Source organism: Asparagus officinalis, chromosome 9 (genome assembly GCF_001876935.1).
Source record: "Asparagus officinalis chromosome 9, Aspof.V1, whole genome shotgun sequence".
NCBI lineage: Eukaryota > Viridiplantae > Streptophyta > Magnoliopsida > Asparagales > Asparagaceae > Asparagus > Asparagus officinalis.
In genome coordinates, this window is record NC_033802.1 from 4,624,416 (window position 1) to 4,641,859 (window position 17,444).

General features: G+C 35.1%; 2 protein-coding genes across 5 annotated transcripts; both read right to left on the minus strand.

Annotated features, from left to right (window-relative positions):
* Positions 658–8,254, minus strand: LOC109824424 (DNA-directed RNA polymerases I and III subunit RPAC2). Of its 3 annotated transcripts, XM_020391018.1 has the most exons (5): positions 8,065–8,254; positions 4,281–4,386; positions 2,531–2,607; positions 1,646–1,698; positions 990–1,069 (listed from the first exon to the last, which is right to left on the minus strand). In XM_020391018.1, the coding sequence occupies exons 2-5, from the start codon at positions 4,379–4,381 to the stop codon at positions 1,025–1,027; spliced, it is 276 nt and encodes a 91-aa protein (XP_020246607.1). In that variant the 5' UTR covers positions 4,382–4,386; positions 8,065–8,254; the 3' UTR covers positions 990–1,024. The 3 variants fall into 3 exon arrangements, with proteins under 3 accessions (XP_020246605.1, XP_020246606.1, XP_020246607.1); XM_020391016.1 differs by lacking the exon at positions 1,646–1,698 and having other exon boundaries at positions 658–1,069; positions 8,065–8,253; XM_020391017.1 differs by lacking the exon at positions 1,646–1,698 and having other exon boundaries at positions 658–1,069; positions 4,281–4,391; positions 8,065–8,253.
* LOC109823744 (serine/arginine-rich splicing factor SR45) lies at positions 9,890–16,538 on the minus strand. Of its 2 annotated transcripts, XM_020390111.1 has the most exons (13): positions 16,252–16,538; positions 14,921–14,986; positions 14,751–14,839; positions 14,324–14,370; positions 14,170–14,250; positions 13,935–14,100; positions 13,355–13,592; positions 13,210–13,275; positions 12,030–12,149; positions 11,044–11,113; positions 10,906–10,946; positions 10,269–10,345; positions 9,890–10,195 (listed from the first exon to the last, which is right to left on the minus strand). In XM_020390111.1, the coding sequence occupies exons 1-12, from the start codon at positions 16,449–16,451 to the stop codon at positions 10,282–10,284; spliced, it is 1,248 nt and encodes a 415-aa protein (XP_020245700.1). In that variant the 5' UTR covers positions 16,452–16,538; the 3' UTR covers positions 9,890–10,195; positions 10,269–10,281. The 2 variants fall into 2 exon arrangements, with proteins under 2 accessions (XP_020245700.1, XP_020245699.1); XM_020390110.1 differs by having other exon boundaries at positions 9,895–10,345.

Here is a 17,444-nt window from a genome sequence, read left to right on the forward strand (position 1 = left end):
AAATATTGAAGATACGGGAGGCTAATGTCGAAACGATCCGTACATGTTTTCGCTTTTGCTTTTGCAGGCTGCATACGTCTCTCAGGTACACTTTTCTCTGAGGGCCCAGCATTATTGCACGGACGCATCAATTTGTGCAGACTGAGCGAAGACCCACGCGCGTAAGCGTTAACATCTAGCGTCACAAAATGTAACAATGGAGTGACAAATCAACCACTTGAGGATAAAAGAGTAAAAAAAATCATTCCAGTGATTTATCTACAACAATACAACTATTTAAGTGCAACTTAGCCTGTCAAAATATAACAAAGGATCCTACATCATTAACAAACAAGCAGCCACTAACTAGAAATCAGTACAATAGTAATATGGCTTTAACCGTTCCTTGATTTGTTGAGACGTCTAATGGTAAACAATTAACCCTTTCTCAAATACAAAACAAAGAATGAAGAATAAATGAGTTGTAAAATATAAAAATTGTCACTAAAGGTATAAATGAGGAGGTTATATGCAATATCCTTTAGTTTGCAGCCGAGAACTGTAAACACAAAATATTCATATTTGTTCCCGAAGCGTAACGCACAAACGCTTTTAACATTTGCAGGGCAGCCAATATCACATTTTTTCCTCAATTACAAACAAAAACAATAAAGTATGTGATACCAAAGGCTTTTAACTACAAAAAAGCCATCAAATAATCAATAATATCAGCAGCAAATCTGTTTTAAATATGTAAAATTAGATCGCCTACATACTGGATAATTCAATATAGGTATACGCGATCACGACAAGTTTCAATACAGTCAAAAAATATAAACATAAACATTCAGTACAAGCAAGTTCCAACATATAGACCTCCATCAGCTAGAAGAACATGGAACATCCATGGCTTTTATCTTTTTAACTGTTGCAAATTGAAATATTGATCATCTTTTATCAATGTTCATTTGTTCCAAGGGCTGGCTCACTTTGAAGTCAGCTACAGACTTGTCGAAGGTGGTCCTCACGTGCTGGCAAATGAACATCAGATTCTGGAGGGAATCCTTAAATACATCTTTTGCTGAATCACCTGCAATTGAATATCATACAGAAGAATATATATTAAGCTGAGATTTTACCCGAAACAAATATCTGCTTACATAATATAACCCAATGAGACATTGCAGAATAAGCTAAACTTCATTTAATGTCTCTTTGAGCAAGAGCCAAAGTCGCTCCTAATGGTAGTGTTATTACGATTTACGCCTATTAAAGAAATTAAAGTCATTATGGAAGGTATAACTGTGCTCCTAATAGTAGTGTTATTACACCTATTAAAGAAATAAAGGGTCATTATGGAAGGTATAACTGTGGGGGAAAAAGCCGAGCTACAAGAAAAATCCCCGCTGCTGGCATAGTATAATGAAAAGAAAGAAGGTCAAAAAAGCTGGTACTCTGATCCAAACATGTCCTTCAATACCTTCTGTACAATTGATTTGGGGAAAATTTTAGCTAAAGGCTAGAAGCTAAGAAAAAGGAAACACAGCTATAACCAAGAGCCACAAATTCATAATTAGCCTAGAAACTGGATTAACTCATGGCTATCTTCAACAGCTGAGAGCAGGCATCAGATAGAGTAAGCTAAAACGTCAACCGGAAACTTCACCAGAAACCGACACTTCAATTTCAACAAGCTCCTACATGAATATAGCCATTCCCCTGAAATCAAAATGGTTAACTAGTTTAACTAACATTGACACAGTTAAAATATAATTGAAATGGTTATGGTTTTGGGAGCAAGTGTGGGGATAATAAAAGCTTTCATAAGTTAGAAGACAGCTGAGTGATTCGTTAAGCATAAGAAGGACCATTGGATTTTTAGACCATCCTTCAGAAGCTGTACTACAGTGATACTAGATCCAGGTAACCTCGAGGAGGATAATACAAATTATCCTCATCACAAACTCCATGCCCTCAAAATAAAATCAAAATGGTAAAAGATTCAAACGATGGCATAGGTATTGAATTATGGTCTTCTTGTTATATCTTTGGATATGGAGTGCCAAGTATTACAGTATTCACCTCATCATCTAGATAACTCCACTACACTATGTTACTTTTGCTTCTTTTCACCAGTGAATACAACCAAAACTAAGTTTATGCCTGCGCCAAGTTCAAATCCCGATGCACATATAATACAAACAATTAGAGAACTATAACTCCACAAATAAAGATCTAATAAGAAGCCAGCAGCACATAGTTGATAAGCTCTTGAAAATAGACATACAGATTCTGGGCACCTTGATCAGATAAAATTCTTCTACACTGGGGGGATTTTTGTGTTGCAATCATTTCGTAGATTATGAATAAGAAATATACAGGTTGTGTTCATTTTCATAAACTGCAAATACAATAAATTCAACAATTGCATATCTACATACTGCACATTGCGCTTTCTTGAATTTAAAACTTTAATTAATAATATTTCCGGATTCCAAAACCCAAAAAGGAAATTGAGATTTGCAAAGGTGAAAAAATACACACAAGGTACCTGTAGTCTGGACCCTTATGTTGACTCGATTATCTGATGGATGAGGTATGCTATATCCACAAAATACGACTCTTGGACTGCACAAGGAAATGAAACATGCAAGCATAATATACCTTAGCAAATTTACGAGCATGACATTAATAAAAAAGCTTGTAGCACAGGAAGTAGTTACCCACAAAAAACAAAAATCCCAAAGTGTTATATCTTCGAACGAGATCAATTAGCAACAAAAATCCATTATTATCAAAATCCAATCTGAAAATCCATTCCTTATGCATACATCTATCTGTTCTTTTGGGCACCAATGCAACTCTCTGTTGTTTATTCATTGCCATAAATTGATTTTTTTTTACGTATCGAGTAAGGATATGCAATCAGCTACATAGCGATTACATCACAGATGATTCATAACTCCAAACATCACAGAAATCATCCTAAAAGACATGATTTCATCAACAGGGCTCTCTGATCAATTAATTCCTCAAAATAACAACTTAGCAAAACTTTATAACACTAAAAATTTTAATAGCCAAACTAATAGAAAATATGCCAGTTTCACATTAATATCTCAAATGTTTCCACTAAAATCAGTGTTTTAACTTTTAAATGTCAGCCGCCATGTCGGGCATGTCAGATTTAGGGGCAGCCGGGCTACACGATATGAATGCGTATTGTGTTTTCTGGGTTCATGTCGGATATATTGGGGAACATATCGGATACACCGGTCGGATATATCAAGGGGCATGTCGACTATATCGGCCGATTTTTCAGTTTGAAAAATTAGCTAATTTTTTTTGGTTATGTTTATCCATTACGTTTGGGTTTAAATTCTTGATTGTCTTAATATTGCTTCCAAAGACAAAACTCAATCAATTAGGATAAATGGAAAAAAAGACCAAAGTCACTTCCGTCGCCTCTTCTCTCTCCTTCGACAACTCATCAGTCTCTTCTCCGAGCTGTTCCCTCCACGTCAATATCGGGTGATCTTCTCTCTCCTTAACTGACAACATCGAACTCCTTTTTTCTCACCTCTTTTGTTAAATATCAACCCTAAGCATCATAAGTTATTTACTTTTTATATGTTTAGACAAAATAATTTATTAAGTATGCTTAGATTTCATTTATGATATTTATATTATACATATGCACACCATCTGATATGACAATCCGATATTTTTTCCATTATGTCCCCCAACATATCCCTGATTTCTGCTATTCGACATGAATTTTAATCGTCCGACATAAACCAACATCCAACATTTAAAACATTGACTAAAATACATCTTTCAGGAAAAGAAATACAATAGCTTTTCTACCATTTACATCCATTTCATAAAATTTCCTTAACATAATAATCGAAAATTAGCATAGAGTAGATAACTGCTTTTATATAGGGATATTGTAGAACGCCACAACCTAAATGAAGTTTTCAGGTTCTTTGCATTTTCTCACAACACCCACATCAATCTTTGGATGGTCTAATTGGTTGTTTTACCCTAAGCTATTAAGGTCATCAGCTGTTGAGACATGAAAAAAACTCATGACCACATAAATGACCCATAACTCATATGTTCATCCAATACAAAAATACCCAATTAATTTCATAAAGTTCTATATTTTTTTAAAATGCTAGGGTCATGGATCTTATTGGTTAAATTAGCTATAGAATTTATATAAACAGAATTTATATAAACTCCAATTTACAAAATAAGAAACTAAAAATAGATAATTGAAAAGAGAGATTGCTAACTCTTTATTGAGGGTATATCTGACAGAATTCGCTAGGGTGTGATCCTCATCCATTAGAGAAAATGTCGAAGCGCTTACATCAGTCAAAGATCCATGCTCCATCTTAACTGCACTTCAAAAGCAACCACAAAAAATTTTAATTAAGGAAATCAATATTCTTATTAAGATCAAAGAATCGCAAAATTCAATATCAAAACCCAATATTTTGCAAGAACAAGCTTCGACCTTTGAGTTTTACAACGCTAATCTAGTTGCTAAAATCACCAAAATCGACCAAGTACTTCAAAACTTGAAGCTGGAATTGACGAAGAAAATTTGGAAGAACGTGGAGTCCAGAGGGAGAGAGATCTTAAACCCTAGAAATCTTTTCTTTGGAGTTCATAAAACAAATAAAAAGAAGACGTTTTAGACAGCAACCCCCTACATTGCTACATTTTTTATTACGTCCTCAATTCATATGAATTACAAAAGAATTTAGGGTGCAAATGATAACAACTACTTGAAGAGAGGATAGTTCTAACACAAAAACACATTTTAAGTTGCATTTGGTAAATGAGATTTGGATTTGGGAGGTAGATCTGGAAATCAAGGGATTTGAAATCCGTGATTTGATAAATCTCTTGTTTAGATGTCTTTATTAAATGAAAGTAATTTCAAATCCAGGATTTGGATACACTTTATTATACATAAATTTGGATTTGAAATAGATATTTTAAGAAAATTTACTCTCTTTATATTCCTTCTTAAATTAAATTAAAATAGTTAATCAATTGTAAGTAGTGCTCAACAAGTGTGCCATTGGATTTAATATCAGATAACATAAAAGCATGTACCCAAACATGGTTATATGGACATATGTTCATTATTGAAGGCTAAATTCCGGGAGCATGAAATAAAACATGATTTATATATTTCAGAAAAACATAGAATTAAACCGCTAGAAACAAGAGTAAGAAAACAATCATGATATTGTCCCAATCATGCATTATCATACAAAAAAAATTAATAGTAATAAAAGGAGCTTGCTTTACCGCCGGCTCTTCTCTAGTTTTCGCAGGTAAAATCTACTCCCCCCTTCTTTCTTTGATTGAAAATTTTATAAATTTCAAAGATTTAAGAAGATAAATACCTGATAATGAGAGCTTTGAAAGAAAATCATGCTAGTTTTGAAAGAAAATCCTCCGTGTTTGAGGATTATTACTTGTTTTTTTATCTAGGTTTGACAATGGTTTCTTCTTTGAAAGATGAATACCAGAAATCCTCTAAACTTAGCATTAGTTGGAAATGGTTTATTTGTATTTTTCTTAGTATATGTTCTATCTTATATGAATTGTATACATTTTTATGTATGAAAAATAATAAATATATGTTAAAAAAAAATTCAAAAACACATAATTCCGTATAATCCGATTAATCGGCGCATAATCCGATTAATCGTGACTCGCTCTCGAACCGCACGGATAAAAAACCATGTTTTTGAACATTAATTACGTATATATTCAGATGAAACATTCATATATGGTCATGGTACCTGTCTATATTATGGAAATGCCGTATTATATATCAACTAAGCCTAGAAAACACAAATTTACATATAAATTTGGAGATGTTCAGAAATGTTAAGTCTATAAAATTTACATATTAATTTGGAGATGTTTAGAAATGTAAAGTCTATAATTGTGATAATCATATAATTTTTTAGGTAAAGTTTTTCTTTCAGTCACTCAGGTTGGAAGAAGCAGCTTGGATATTGGTAGAGAAATAACACATGAGACAATTAAGCCAACAAATTCCTATAATAGGAGAAATCTTATTTGGTTTCATATATTTCTGGTGTGCACAGCTGTGATGCCTCGACAGAATTGTTCTGTGAACACTTTACAGTTTTCAACATAATTGTTTGGAACAGAGTACTTTTCCTTCATTCTTTCCTCTTTGTTACAAACCATGGGTTTGTGTTTGATGAGACTTGTGAATATTAGGTTAAAAATAGATAGTGGTGACGATGATTGTTATTTCATAGTTATACACATTCATATGAATGTTAGGTTAAAATGGTATCGTTGTCATCTTCTTTTTCCCTTTTAGGTTAAAAATGGCAAATATAGAAAGGGATTCAAGGGTCCAACATAAACATTCAGAGAAGAATTATATAGGGGGTAGGGCAGAAGAGGAGATTACTATGTATTTTATTTAGAAGTAGAACTTTAACTTATTACAGTGTTTGCAGTGTGATAAATTTATGCGGAAAGTTTGATGGTTACTTTCAGGTTATGCAAAGCTAGCGGGCTTTCTTTCAATGACCGCTTACATCTAGAAAACATACATATCACTGTACTACACTTACATCTAGGAAACCGGTATTGCATGATACTTTAGATTTATGGATTCACTCAATAGATTGGTCGAGCGCACAAGAAGTTAAATGTGCAAAAAGTCAAATCAAATTTTACATGAATGCTTGAGTCTTTGTTCCTCATAAAAGGTGAGGAGAAAGGACAATGAAAAATATTGAGGTGTGGTACTTATTCAATCATATCCACAGGACAGGACTATAGTTACTTTTATTGCAAAGTTTTTAATGCTATATGTATATGTTTTCGTGACATGGACTAATTAATATTCATCTGAGATCTGAAGTTGGCCAGACAAGAAGACTATGAAGTATGAGAAGGGAGGATTCTGGGATATGTTTCTTTGACTTAGTTTATGTTGGGGTGTTGTCTTGGCTTGTTGGAGTAGCAAAACATATGTTTTCGAAAGTCATGATTTAGTTGGTTTATGCCTGAGATGTCATGCTTTTAAAATTTGTATGATATTTGCATTTGACTTTATTGGATCATCTTATTATGTGCATTACTTATGTGTTTATTGTACGATAATGCAGGTTTGGAACAATATCATGATTGTTTTCTTACTCTTGTTTCTAGTGGTTTAATTCTATGTTTTTCTGAAATATATAGATCATGTTTTATTACATGCTCCCAGATTTTAGCCTTCAATAATGAGCATATGTCCATATAACCATGTTTGGGTACATGCTTTTATGTTATCTAATATTAAATCCAATGACACAATTGTTGAGCACTACATACAATTGATTAGCTATTTTAATTTAATTTAAGAAGGAAGATAGAGAGAGTAAATTTTCTTAAAATACCTATTTCAAATCCAAATTTACGTATAACAAAGTGTATCCAAATCCTGGATTTGAAATTACTTTCATTTAATAAAGACATCCAAACAAGAGATTTATCAAATCACAGATTTCAAATTCTAGATTTCAAATCCCTTGATTTCCAAATCTCATTTACCAAATGCAACCTAAAACGTGTTTTTGTGTCAGAATTATCCTCTCTTCAAGAAGTTGTTATCATTTACACCCTAAATTCTTTTGTAATTCATATGAATTCAGGACGTAATAAAAAATGTAGCAATGTAGGGGGTGCTGTCTAAAACGTCTTCTTTTTATTTGTTTTATGAACCCCAAGGAAGAGATTTCTAGGGTTTAAAATCTCTCTCAATTATGTACCAAACCCCCATAAAAATTCATTATTCATAAAAAAAATCATTAAAATTTTTAGACGATCAGCCAGATCTAGGGCATCTTAACGAACATCATAGACATCCGAAATAATCATTGCGACAAACAATTGCATAAAAAGAATAAAGAGCCACCAAATGTAGGGTTCGTAATTCGTGAGATGAGATCGATCAACCAAATTTAACGAATCTAGCATGAAATTAAACATAAAAAAACCAAAAAAAAGGGAAAAAAATCGTACCTGAGATAGATCGATTGAGGGAAACCGAGGCTGGAACTGATCGACTCTATAATATATATATATATAGAGAAAAATATTAGAAGAAAAAGGGCAAATTTTTGTTTCTAAAAAGGCGACGTCGGAGAGGGAGGAGGGCGTCGTCGGAGAGGGAGGAGCGCAGGTAATTGGTCGGAGGCGGAAAGTGAAAACCCTTGGTCCCTTAGCATGACTATTTATAGATGGGGTAAAAATTGTGATAAAAAATTTGATGGGTCATATTTGCAACAACTTTAATTAATAGGATTAACATATAAAAAGTTATCTAATAGTTAATAATCAGTCGAGTCAAATATATCTTTAATTAAATTCTATTTGTTTTATAAGCCGAATACTAAAAAATATTCATTTACTATTAAACGAACCGTGGGATCGAAATATGACCGAGTATCTGGACAAATATTAACCGGATTGTCTATTAAATATTTGGTTCGCTTCCACACCCCTGTACGCGATCAAAGCAAGTTTCGATAGAGTCAAAAATTATAAACATAAACATTCAGCTAGAAAATGGATCACCTGCAATTGAAATATCACGCAGCAGAATATATATTAAGCTGAGATTTCATCCGAAACAAATGCCTGCTTACATAATATAACTCATTTGAGACATTGTAGAATAAGCTAAACTTCGTTTAATGTACCTTCGAGCAAGAGCTGGGAAATAAGAAATAAGACATTGTATCGAGGAAGATTAAGAGGCCCTAGACTCCTTTAAATATCTACTTACCCATACAATTGACACTCTGGCATAAGCAACAATGGGATAGTAAATGAACAATGTATTTACCATATTATTATTATCTTTCACCATATTTTGAAAGATCATTTGTAAAACACCAAAGGTGATATACATCTTGCAATGATGGACTTATGAATTATAATAATAATATACATAGCAAATACATTGTTTTTTTTATTACACCTTCAATTATAACCTCTTAGCAGATTGATTTGAAAATCTTAAATTGTCAGTTATCACTAGCATTTGTAGATGATCTTTCACTAATGATTATGACCCGTTGCAATCTAATTCATGACCGTCAAGAACTACTGGACTGTGCTCGGAGCGGATTGCTTTCATCTAATTTTCGTAGAAAAACATTGAGTACAGGGATAGCACTCAGTTTTCTCATCCCCAATTCCATTACAATTCTTGTCCCGTCTACACGAATAAAGAATTGGTTATTGTCTTGGTAATTAAAGGATAATTTATATATTTATTAAAAGCAAAAAAAAAAAAACAAATACACTCATAAAATCAAATCAAATCTAAATTAAGCTTTGTTCTTATTAATAAGCCATAACTAAGTTCTCCTTTTCCAGTTTCGTACCGTTTAAAAGTGCTATTGAGCTTTCTTGGAATAGATCAACAACATCATTTTCTCTCATGAATCCCATAGTGATAAAAACCTCTACACTATCGAATTTTGAAAATTTTCCTTCTTTATTTTCCCATTTTCCATATCAACACCGCGAGCGATTAAATCGATTCACTTCTCAATCACAACTGCAAAGGCCAAAAAATTAGGACAAAAATAATTTCGGATGCTTCTTCACACGTGCCATCTCCAAACATAGTACCACAATAATTATAGCATAATACCACAAAAATTATAGCATCGTAGCTCGTCACTTCGGCCAAAATGAGTAGGCATGTAGACTTCAACGATTACATGGCTCGGATCGCATTTTTGTGAGCAATCCAACTATACATATCATGAAACAGTTAAACCGAAACCGCAGCAAAAATATATCAAATTAGGACTAAACCAAATGAATAGGCATGTAGACTTCAATGAGATTCGAAAGCAACACCATAATCAGAATCCAGTCAGTAAAAAGAGAGAAATTACATGGTCTACAGGTGCACTACGTCGAATATTCCAAACATAGGTAGACAAGTCCATTACAGAACATCCAGAAATAAAGCTTCCAAACTCTACCAGCATAAATTTCACAGTATCTATGAAAACCTTCAACAACAACCTATAGCTAGAAAATGAGCTGGGTGAAGAAAATCGATAAAATCTCAAGTCCATCATCTCCGGATAGTCTTCGTCTTTCTTGCGAGAATGCTTCTAGGGGGTCATCACTGAAAGAGGGAGGAAGAGGAAAAGAGAGAGAGAGAGTTACCTGAAACAAGAAACAAGTCGACGAGCACATACCATCGAGAAATGATTAGGGTTTAGGAGGAGGGCTGCTGCTGCTGCCACTGATACTGCTGTTTCTTCCCCTTCCGGGCCTACACTCGAGAAATCCACTAGAAAAGATAAGCATAACAATGTAAAGCTTCAGGAAGGGTGTCTTCACAAGAATACGGAAAGAAATCCAACGCGTCCGTGATCAATCAATGATCATCATTTTTTCATGTACAATGACATAATTGACTCATATATTACAGTTGCATTAAACACCAAGCAATTTAACCGAAGAAGGAAAAACTGACACAAGCCACACGATCACATCCCAGAAATTTTAAGTACACTAGTTAGTAAAATAATCTAGGTATCTTTTCTGGTGCTTGTAAGCAAAATATGGGGCAAGAAATTTCTTATAATTTTTTCATATTAAACTTAGGAAAAGATAGGCTGTAACATAGACAACTTCATGCAACCGTATGGGGCAAGAAATTTCTTATAATTTTTTCATATTAAACTTAGGAAAAGATAGGCATAGACAACTTCATGCAACCGGCCTCTCATAAATTTCCTCTCCAATCACCTTTCTAAGTCCAGTCTCCCTGGAACCAGAACCAAAGGAGAAATAATAGTGAAGAAGAAACATGAGAAGCAGAAGCATTACCTTCTAGGAGGAGTTCGACTTCTTGACACTCTTCGACCTCCCTGGCAAACAAAGGTAAATATCAATTAAATACACACCTGAAGTTTCACTGCTACAGTAAAAAGGGGCTTCAAAAAAGATGGTCCTATCCAAAGATACCTTGCGGGGAGGACTAGGTGAATCAGAGAAAGATGAACTTGATCTCCCACGTCGAGGCGGTGCTCGTCCCCTGCAGAAAACATAATTTTAAAATGCTAGTTTTTAGAGCTCAAGGAACAACCTCCTCTTTTTTTAGTAAAATAGCAGCTCAATTAAAAAAAGTAAAAGACTTGTGCTATAGTTCGATATCCGCGACCATTAATAGTTTGTCCAATTTAAAGTTGAACTTCACCTTCAGATTACAAGCACCTAAATAAGCACTGACTAGTTATAATTGTTAAATGATAAAGAAAATAGATGACAAGTTTCAGGCTGTTACTATTGGAAGGATCATGAAAACTGAAATTTTGGTAGTTGTCTACCTTGAGAAGCGGCAATAAATATAGTTTATATGTAGAAGAGACAGCTTTTTTTCAACAGAGATTTTTGTATATAGTAAACTAACAAAAGCCACCACCTCTAAGAACTTAGCTCTCTTCAATCCAAGATTACATGCTACTCATTGCAGGCTCATAATATAATATACTGATTACACAAAGTAACGGAGAAACAGGATTCATGGTTTTAGCAAAATTATACAAAAAAATCTACTACAGACCTCATAGAATAAAAGTATTAATCAAGAAATTAATAGATACCAGGGTATATACCATTAAGAACAAATCCATAACCTAACAAGGAAGATATATGAGACAACTGACCAGAGTCTACTCATTTCCAATATAACTTCTTAATACTACTATGCTCATTGACTAAATATGGATCAAGTCTATTTATTTGCAAAAAGTCAAAAGAAAAATATTTACGAATTAAATAGCTCACTGTTCAAACTGATCAACCACATAATAACAAACCATAACAATGTGACCAGAGAGATGAAAGCAAATTTTGGGGACAAATTTAAATCTTAGAACTCAAGTAAGCTGTAGAAAATGACAAAAAAGTGCCAAAATCCCTAACGATTAAGTGTGCAGTTTAGCTGCTACCTGCGAGGTGACATTGATCTAGAACGGGAACGACCAAGCCTCCGAATAGGGGAGCGACTGCGACGACGAGGTGGAGGCGACCGCCTTGGTGGGCTTCTTGCTCTTCTTGGTGGTGGTGACCTAAAATAAAATAAAAATTGTATATTAAATGCATTACACTCTTATGAATTTATGTTGTCACTTTGGCACCAGTACACTAACATCAAAAAATGACTCAATAACTACAAAATGATTTATTTCTGAAAAAATGAAGTGAAATTATGAGCAGATCACCATCCTAAAAAAGAATCTTCCCTTTTCCAGCCAACCTTTTTTATCAGAAACAACTAAATCATTTGGAATACATTTCTAGTGAATAAAAGTCTTCGTGTTAATACTAATAGTTTAGTCAGTACATAAAACAAATAGGCAGGTTTTAATTTCACACAACTTCCACAAATTGTACCAAACAATTAAAAGACAGTTACTATGCTAACTGAAATTATAGTAGCATAAACATGTTGAGTCTTGGTGCTTGCTTAAAGGCTGAAATAATATATTTACATAATCCATTCCTCCAGTTAAAACTGTTACCATTAACTAATAGATACAAGTCCAACTATCCTCAGAAGAAGCTGTTTCTGCCTCAGAATTCCATCACTTTCTGCTTCTGACATGACACTTGAACTCTACAATCATGTGATGAGAACCCTATGCTTATTTACACAAGACAGCAACTAGAATAATTGGATTACCAATAAAAATACCATAAGGGTGAAAGCAGTTCTGCTTCTGCAATCTATAATGGATTTTTAATTGATGCCCTAACTAAAATACAGGAATTTCACCAGTTCACTATATAGAAAACTGGAGAAAGGTGCGTTAAAATACATTTAAAAGAGGGATGGTAAATGTCGAAACTGAACAAACACAAAATGCAAACCCATCTTCTTCTTCCAAGAAAAAAATGACCTTTTGTATCACTAAAATCTAAAAGACTCCTTACTAGTTAAATTACGCTTCAAACAATCATTTGGCAAACAAAGCATAAAGTAGTTCAGATAATTTTATCTTGGCATCTTATGCATCCAAATATATATTATATCAGAAAAAAACTATAACAGGAAGCAGTTACACAAAAGGTGGCAGAGACAAATTGTAGCATGAATTGTTCATGAAAGTAGCTGTGACAAATACATACCGACGCCTCAGAGGAAGTGGAGACCGCTTGCGTATTGGACTGCCACGCACCCTTCGTGGTGAAACCCTGAAACAGTGCAGATAGTTTCAATTGATAAAATCTCTTGGGACCGACAAGTAAAAGGCACAAGGGAAATTTAACAAACCGTGCTGGCGACCTATATCTCCGTGGAGGAGGTGATGGAGAACCTCTTCTAGCAGGTGATGGTCCCCTCCTGCGAGGTGGTGATCCGCCACGACGATATGGAGGAGAATCTGCTCGTCGACGAGCAGGAGAGATTGCACGACGAGGAGGCGGAGAATCTGGTCTGCGTCTCGGTGAGGGAGCCCTCCTTATAGGGGATCGCCTTCGAGAAGGTGATGCTGGTTTACGGCGTGGTGATGCTGAAAAAATAAAGGCAGCTTGTATAAATACGATCAACCATCAATAAGTTGACTTATATTTGCTGAAGATTCAATAGCAAAACTAGCAGGTGACATAGTACAGACTAAAGAAGTGCACATCACAAGAGCCACACATACGAATCGAGAGACTAATATTTGAAGTTAACACCTACTTTCAAATAGAATATGAGGCAAAATAGAGCAACTCAATGTAGTTCAAAAAAAACAAGGATTTTAGCAAGAAGCTTAGGCAACACATACTAAAAACTTAAAAACTGTTATCTGCAGTAGTATTATAAATATGACAAAATTAGTCATTTGAAAAATGTACAAGTAACATACGGTCCCTCGGTCGCTGCTGGGTTTCCTTTTCAACATCAATGCCAACTTTATCCCTTGGAGGGGCTTCTCTTTTTGGAGCCACAGGTACTGCCTTTGGAGGGGGAGAAACCCTTGGGCGTTGTGGTAATGTAAATTTAACTCCGACCACAGTGCCATCAATTTGACCCTGTAATTAAGTAACATAAGAATAAATTTAAAACAAACAAAAAAATTGTTCCGTGAGATTAGCACATACACCATCCATGTAAAGACGGGCTTTTTCAGCATCAGCTCTCTTCTTGAACGTGACATATCCATGCCCTAGAGGAAGATTGACCTACCATCCATAGCACAAAGATAAGTTAGCAGGTCATGCCTTAAAGTGCAATAACAAATTTCTGTCAACTTACATTTCTGTTCATTGCCAGCTCCGCATTGACAACTTCACCAAAATTATCTATAAAAGGCAGTATGTGGTTAAAAGACAACAGCGGTGACAACCATGAACAAGTACATATAACAATTGTGGAAAAGAACAGCAACTAATGAGTACATGACTTCATAGTAGAAATTGATGAGTTAACAGTAGGATTTGAGGGGGGAGGGGAGCAAGAAGTACATCAAATCAGTAGGAATTGAGGGGGGGAAGCAAGAAGTACATCAAATCAGGTCACTCACATATAGGAAAAAGAAAACACTAAATCACGATTCTGAATAAACAAAATTCAGATGAACAAAACTATTGAATTTAACACAAAGTGAGGCAATCATTAGACAACCAAGTAATCTAGGTTATCAACTCCTACGAAAGAATGAGGCAAAAAAAAAAGGACTTACTAAATATTTCTTTCAAATGTCCTTCATTGACGTTCCTAGATAGATATTCAATGCAAAGAACACCAGACTCGACAACTGGAGATTTTTTCCTGGAAAAAAAGATCAGCATCAAGTTAATGGATTCTTAATGAAGCAATAAAATCAGAAAACAGTAAAGAAAAAATTCCCACCTCGGTGGTGAAGCTCTTTTGGGTGCTGGTGATGGGGACCGAGCTCTCCTGACAGCGCCAATTGGACTGGAAGATTTTAACATTTTAGACCCTAGCCTTAAAAGGCAACATATATATACGCACCCCCCCCAAAAAAAAAAAAAACCAAAAAAACCAAAAAAATCCAACTTAATAGGGAAAAAAGTTAAATTAGAGCCGGATTGTTTAACTTCATATCTAGAAAATTTTCCCCAACTGCAACACAGTTGTGAACTAAATTTCACCGTGATCAAGTACACCAGAAGAAGGGGAGACACATGCACACAGCATGTAAGAAGTAGACTAAATGCAATGTAAATATCACAGAACGGTGTACGGTATTTATATGCATGCATATGAAAATTCTGGGTTGAAAGTCATGGTTTCAAAGAACCAAGTGGGACAAATTAGGAAAATTCGAGATATGTAGGCTCTGGATTGCATTCGGATACTACCCTCCAAATAAAAGTGCCTTCCGTTAAGATGAAATATGCTCCCAAGGAGAGAGAAGATTATTCATCAATCAGACAAATAGACCCATCATACAAATATATTAAAATGTCATTTTTAATATGTTACAGTTATATTATCATATTTTAACCATGAATATCAACTGCTACAATTCAACTAATGTGGGAGAACTATGTATCAGAACTTACAGAGAGATATAAAAATACAGAATTCGAACCAGAACTTGCATCCCACTAACAGAGACCTGTCGTTAGCTTACTATGTGACAGGGTTTTGAAGTTCAAACATGAATCAAGCCTAAACTCTCAACTTGCTCGATTCACTGTATACTGACATTGCTATATTCAAAAGCAATTACATGGACATAGACACTCACAACCATCAGACTTGTATATGACATTATAAAGTAAAGGTATTATAGTAAACACAATCTTTATAATCAATGACACTCAACTGGGGCATCTTGGAGACCACACAAGGTATGGTGACATACCTAAACTTATCCAACCAAAAAACCTGCAATTTCCAGACTTAATGCGCAAACAGAAGCTAATTCTCCACCTGATCTTTCAATTTACTTGGTTCCCAATCTTGATTACCCAATAACCAACATTACAAACCATATCAAAATCTTACATCCCTTTCATCTAGTACACCAGAACCTACGCTCAGCAAAACTATAATATTTTTAATATAAGCTCGCTTAGTGCTAAAATCTATGGCATCTAGTTCCTACTTAGCTTCAAAATACAGCCTTTTACAGCAGTTAACAAGTACCCCAAACTAACCCCGCATCAAAACCCTATTCTTTTAAAAGGAATCAAGAGATAAACCCTAAATACCTTCTTCTCTGAGGTGGAGGCGATCGGCTCCGAGAGCTCCCGCTTCGAGAAGGAGACGAAGACGAAGTGAAAGACTTGGATCGAGATCGCGAAAGAGAACGAGATCGAGAGCGAGAATCGGAGCGCGAGCTGGAGCGAGACCTCGAAGATGAGCCAGATCCGGAGACCGAAGGGCTCCGGCCTCGACCGGGCTTCGCCATGGCGGGAACTAGAAACCCTAGAACGCTTAAACCCTAGAAAATGAGCGGATTTGGGTCGCGCTCAGAACGCCGCTAGATGAATTGGGGGATAATGGGAGAAAGGATTTTATAGAGAATGGATTATTTACGAAGAACGCCCTCAGGTTTGGTAAAATTACGATACGGGTATTAGATAGAGTCGGGTGACTCAAACCCGCTGTAGAGTGGAGTGGTTTATAAAAAACTTTATAGAAAATGACAAATAGTGACAATTTTGTAAAAAGAAATTTTTTTAAGATTTCTATAAACTATGTTTGGTTCAAAAAAAATATACAGAAAAGTACCTCATTTTATAGAAATTAATTTCCGCTTGAAATATGTTGAAATCACTTAGAAATCTGACAACGATAATATTAAATTAATAAATTGACACTCGTATCCAATTTCAGCCCCCTTTGAGATTTCTCGTGCCCTAAAAATCTCGTAAAACAACTAGGGCTTTGTTCTCGTTTCCGCCTTCTTCCTCATTCATGCCCCCAACCCAACTTCCCTCCTCAATTTGGTTCGCGTCCTTCGTTCTCGTTCTCGTTTCCGCCCCCAAACCCGATAGTGATATCGTTCTCGTTCTCGTTTCCATCCCCAAACCCGATAGTGATATCGTTCTCGTTCTCGTTCTCATTCTCTTTATTGTACTCGTTCTCATCCTCCATTGCGGTGGGTTGGTTTGGGGATATATAGCTCGTCGGGCGTCTTACTGTGTGGGTTGATTAAGCAATTGGTTTGGGGATTTGAGCTGTGTTTCCATGGTTGAACTTCCGACCTATTGAGGTATAAAACAAAAACTCTAAGCCCTATTAATTTTTTGCAATTGGTTTGGGAATTTCGGAGCTCTTGCGGTTGATTTTATGATAAATCTATTTTTATCCCGAGCCCTAAGAAGTATTCATGGGTGTTGGTGTTGTTTTCTTTTGGTTTGACTTGTTTTAGAGCTAGTTTAGCTCCCTATTCTACATT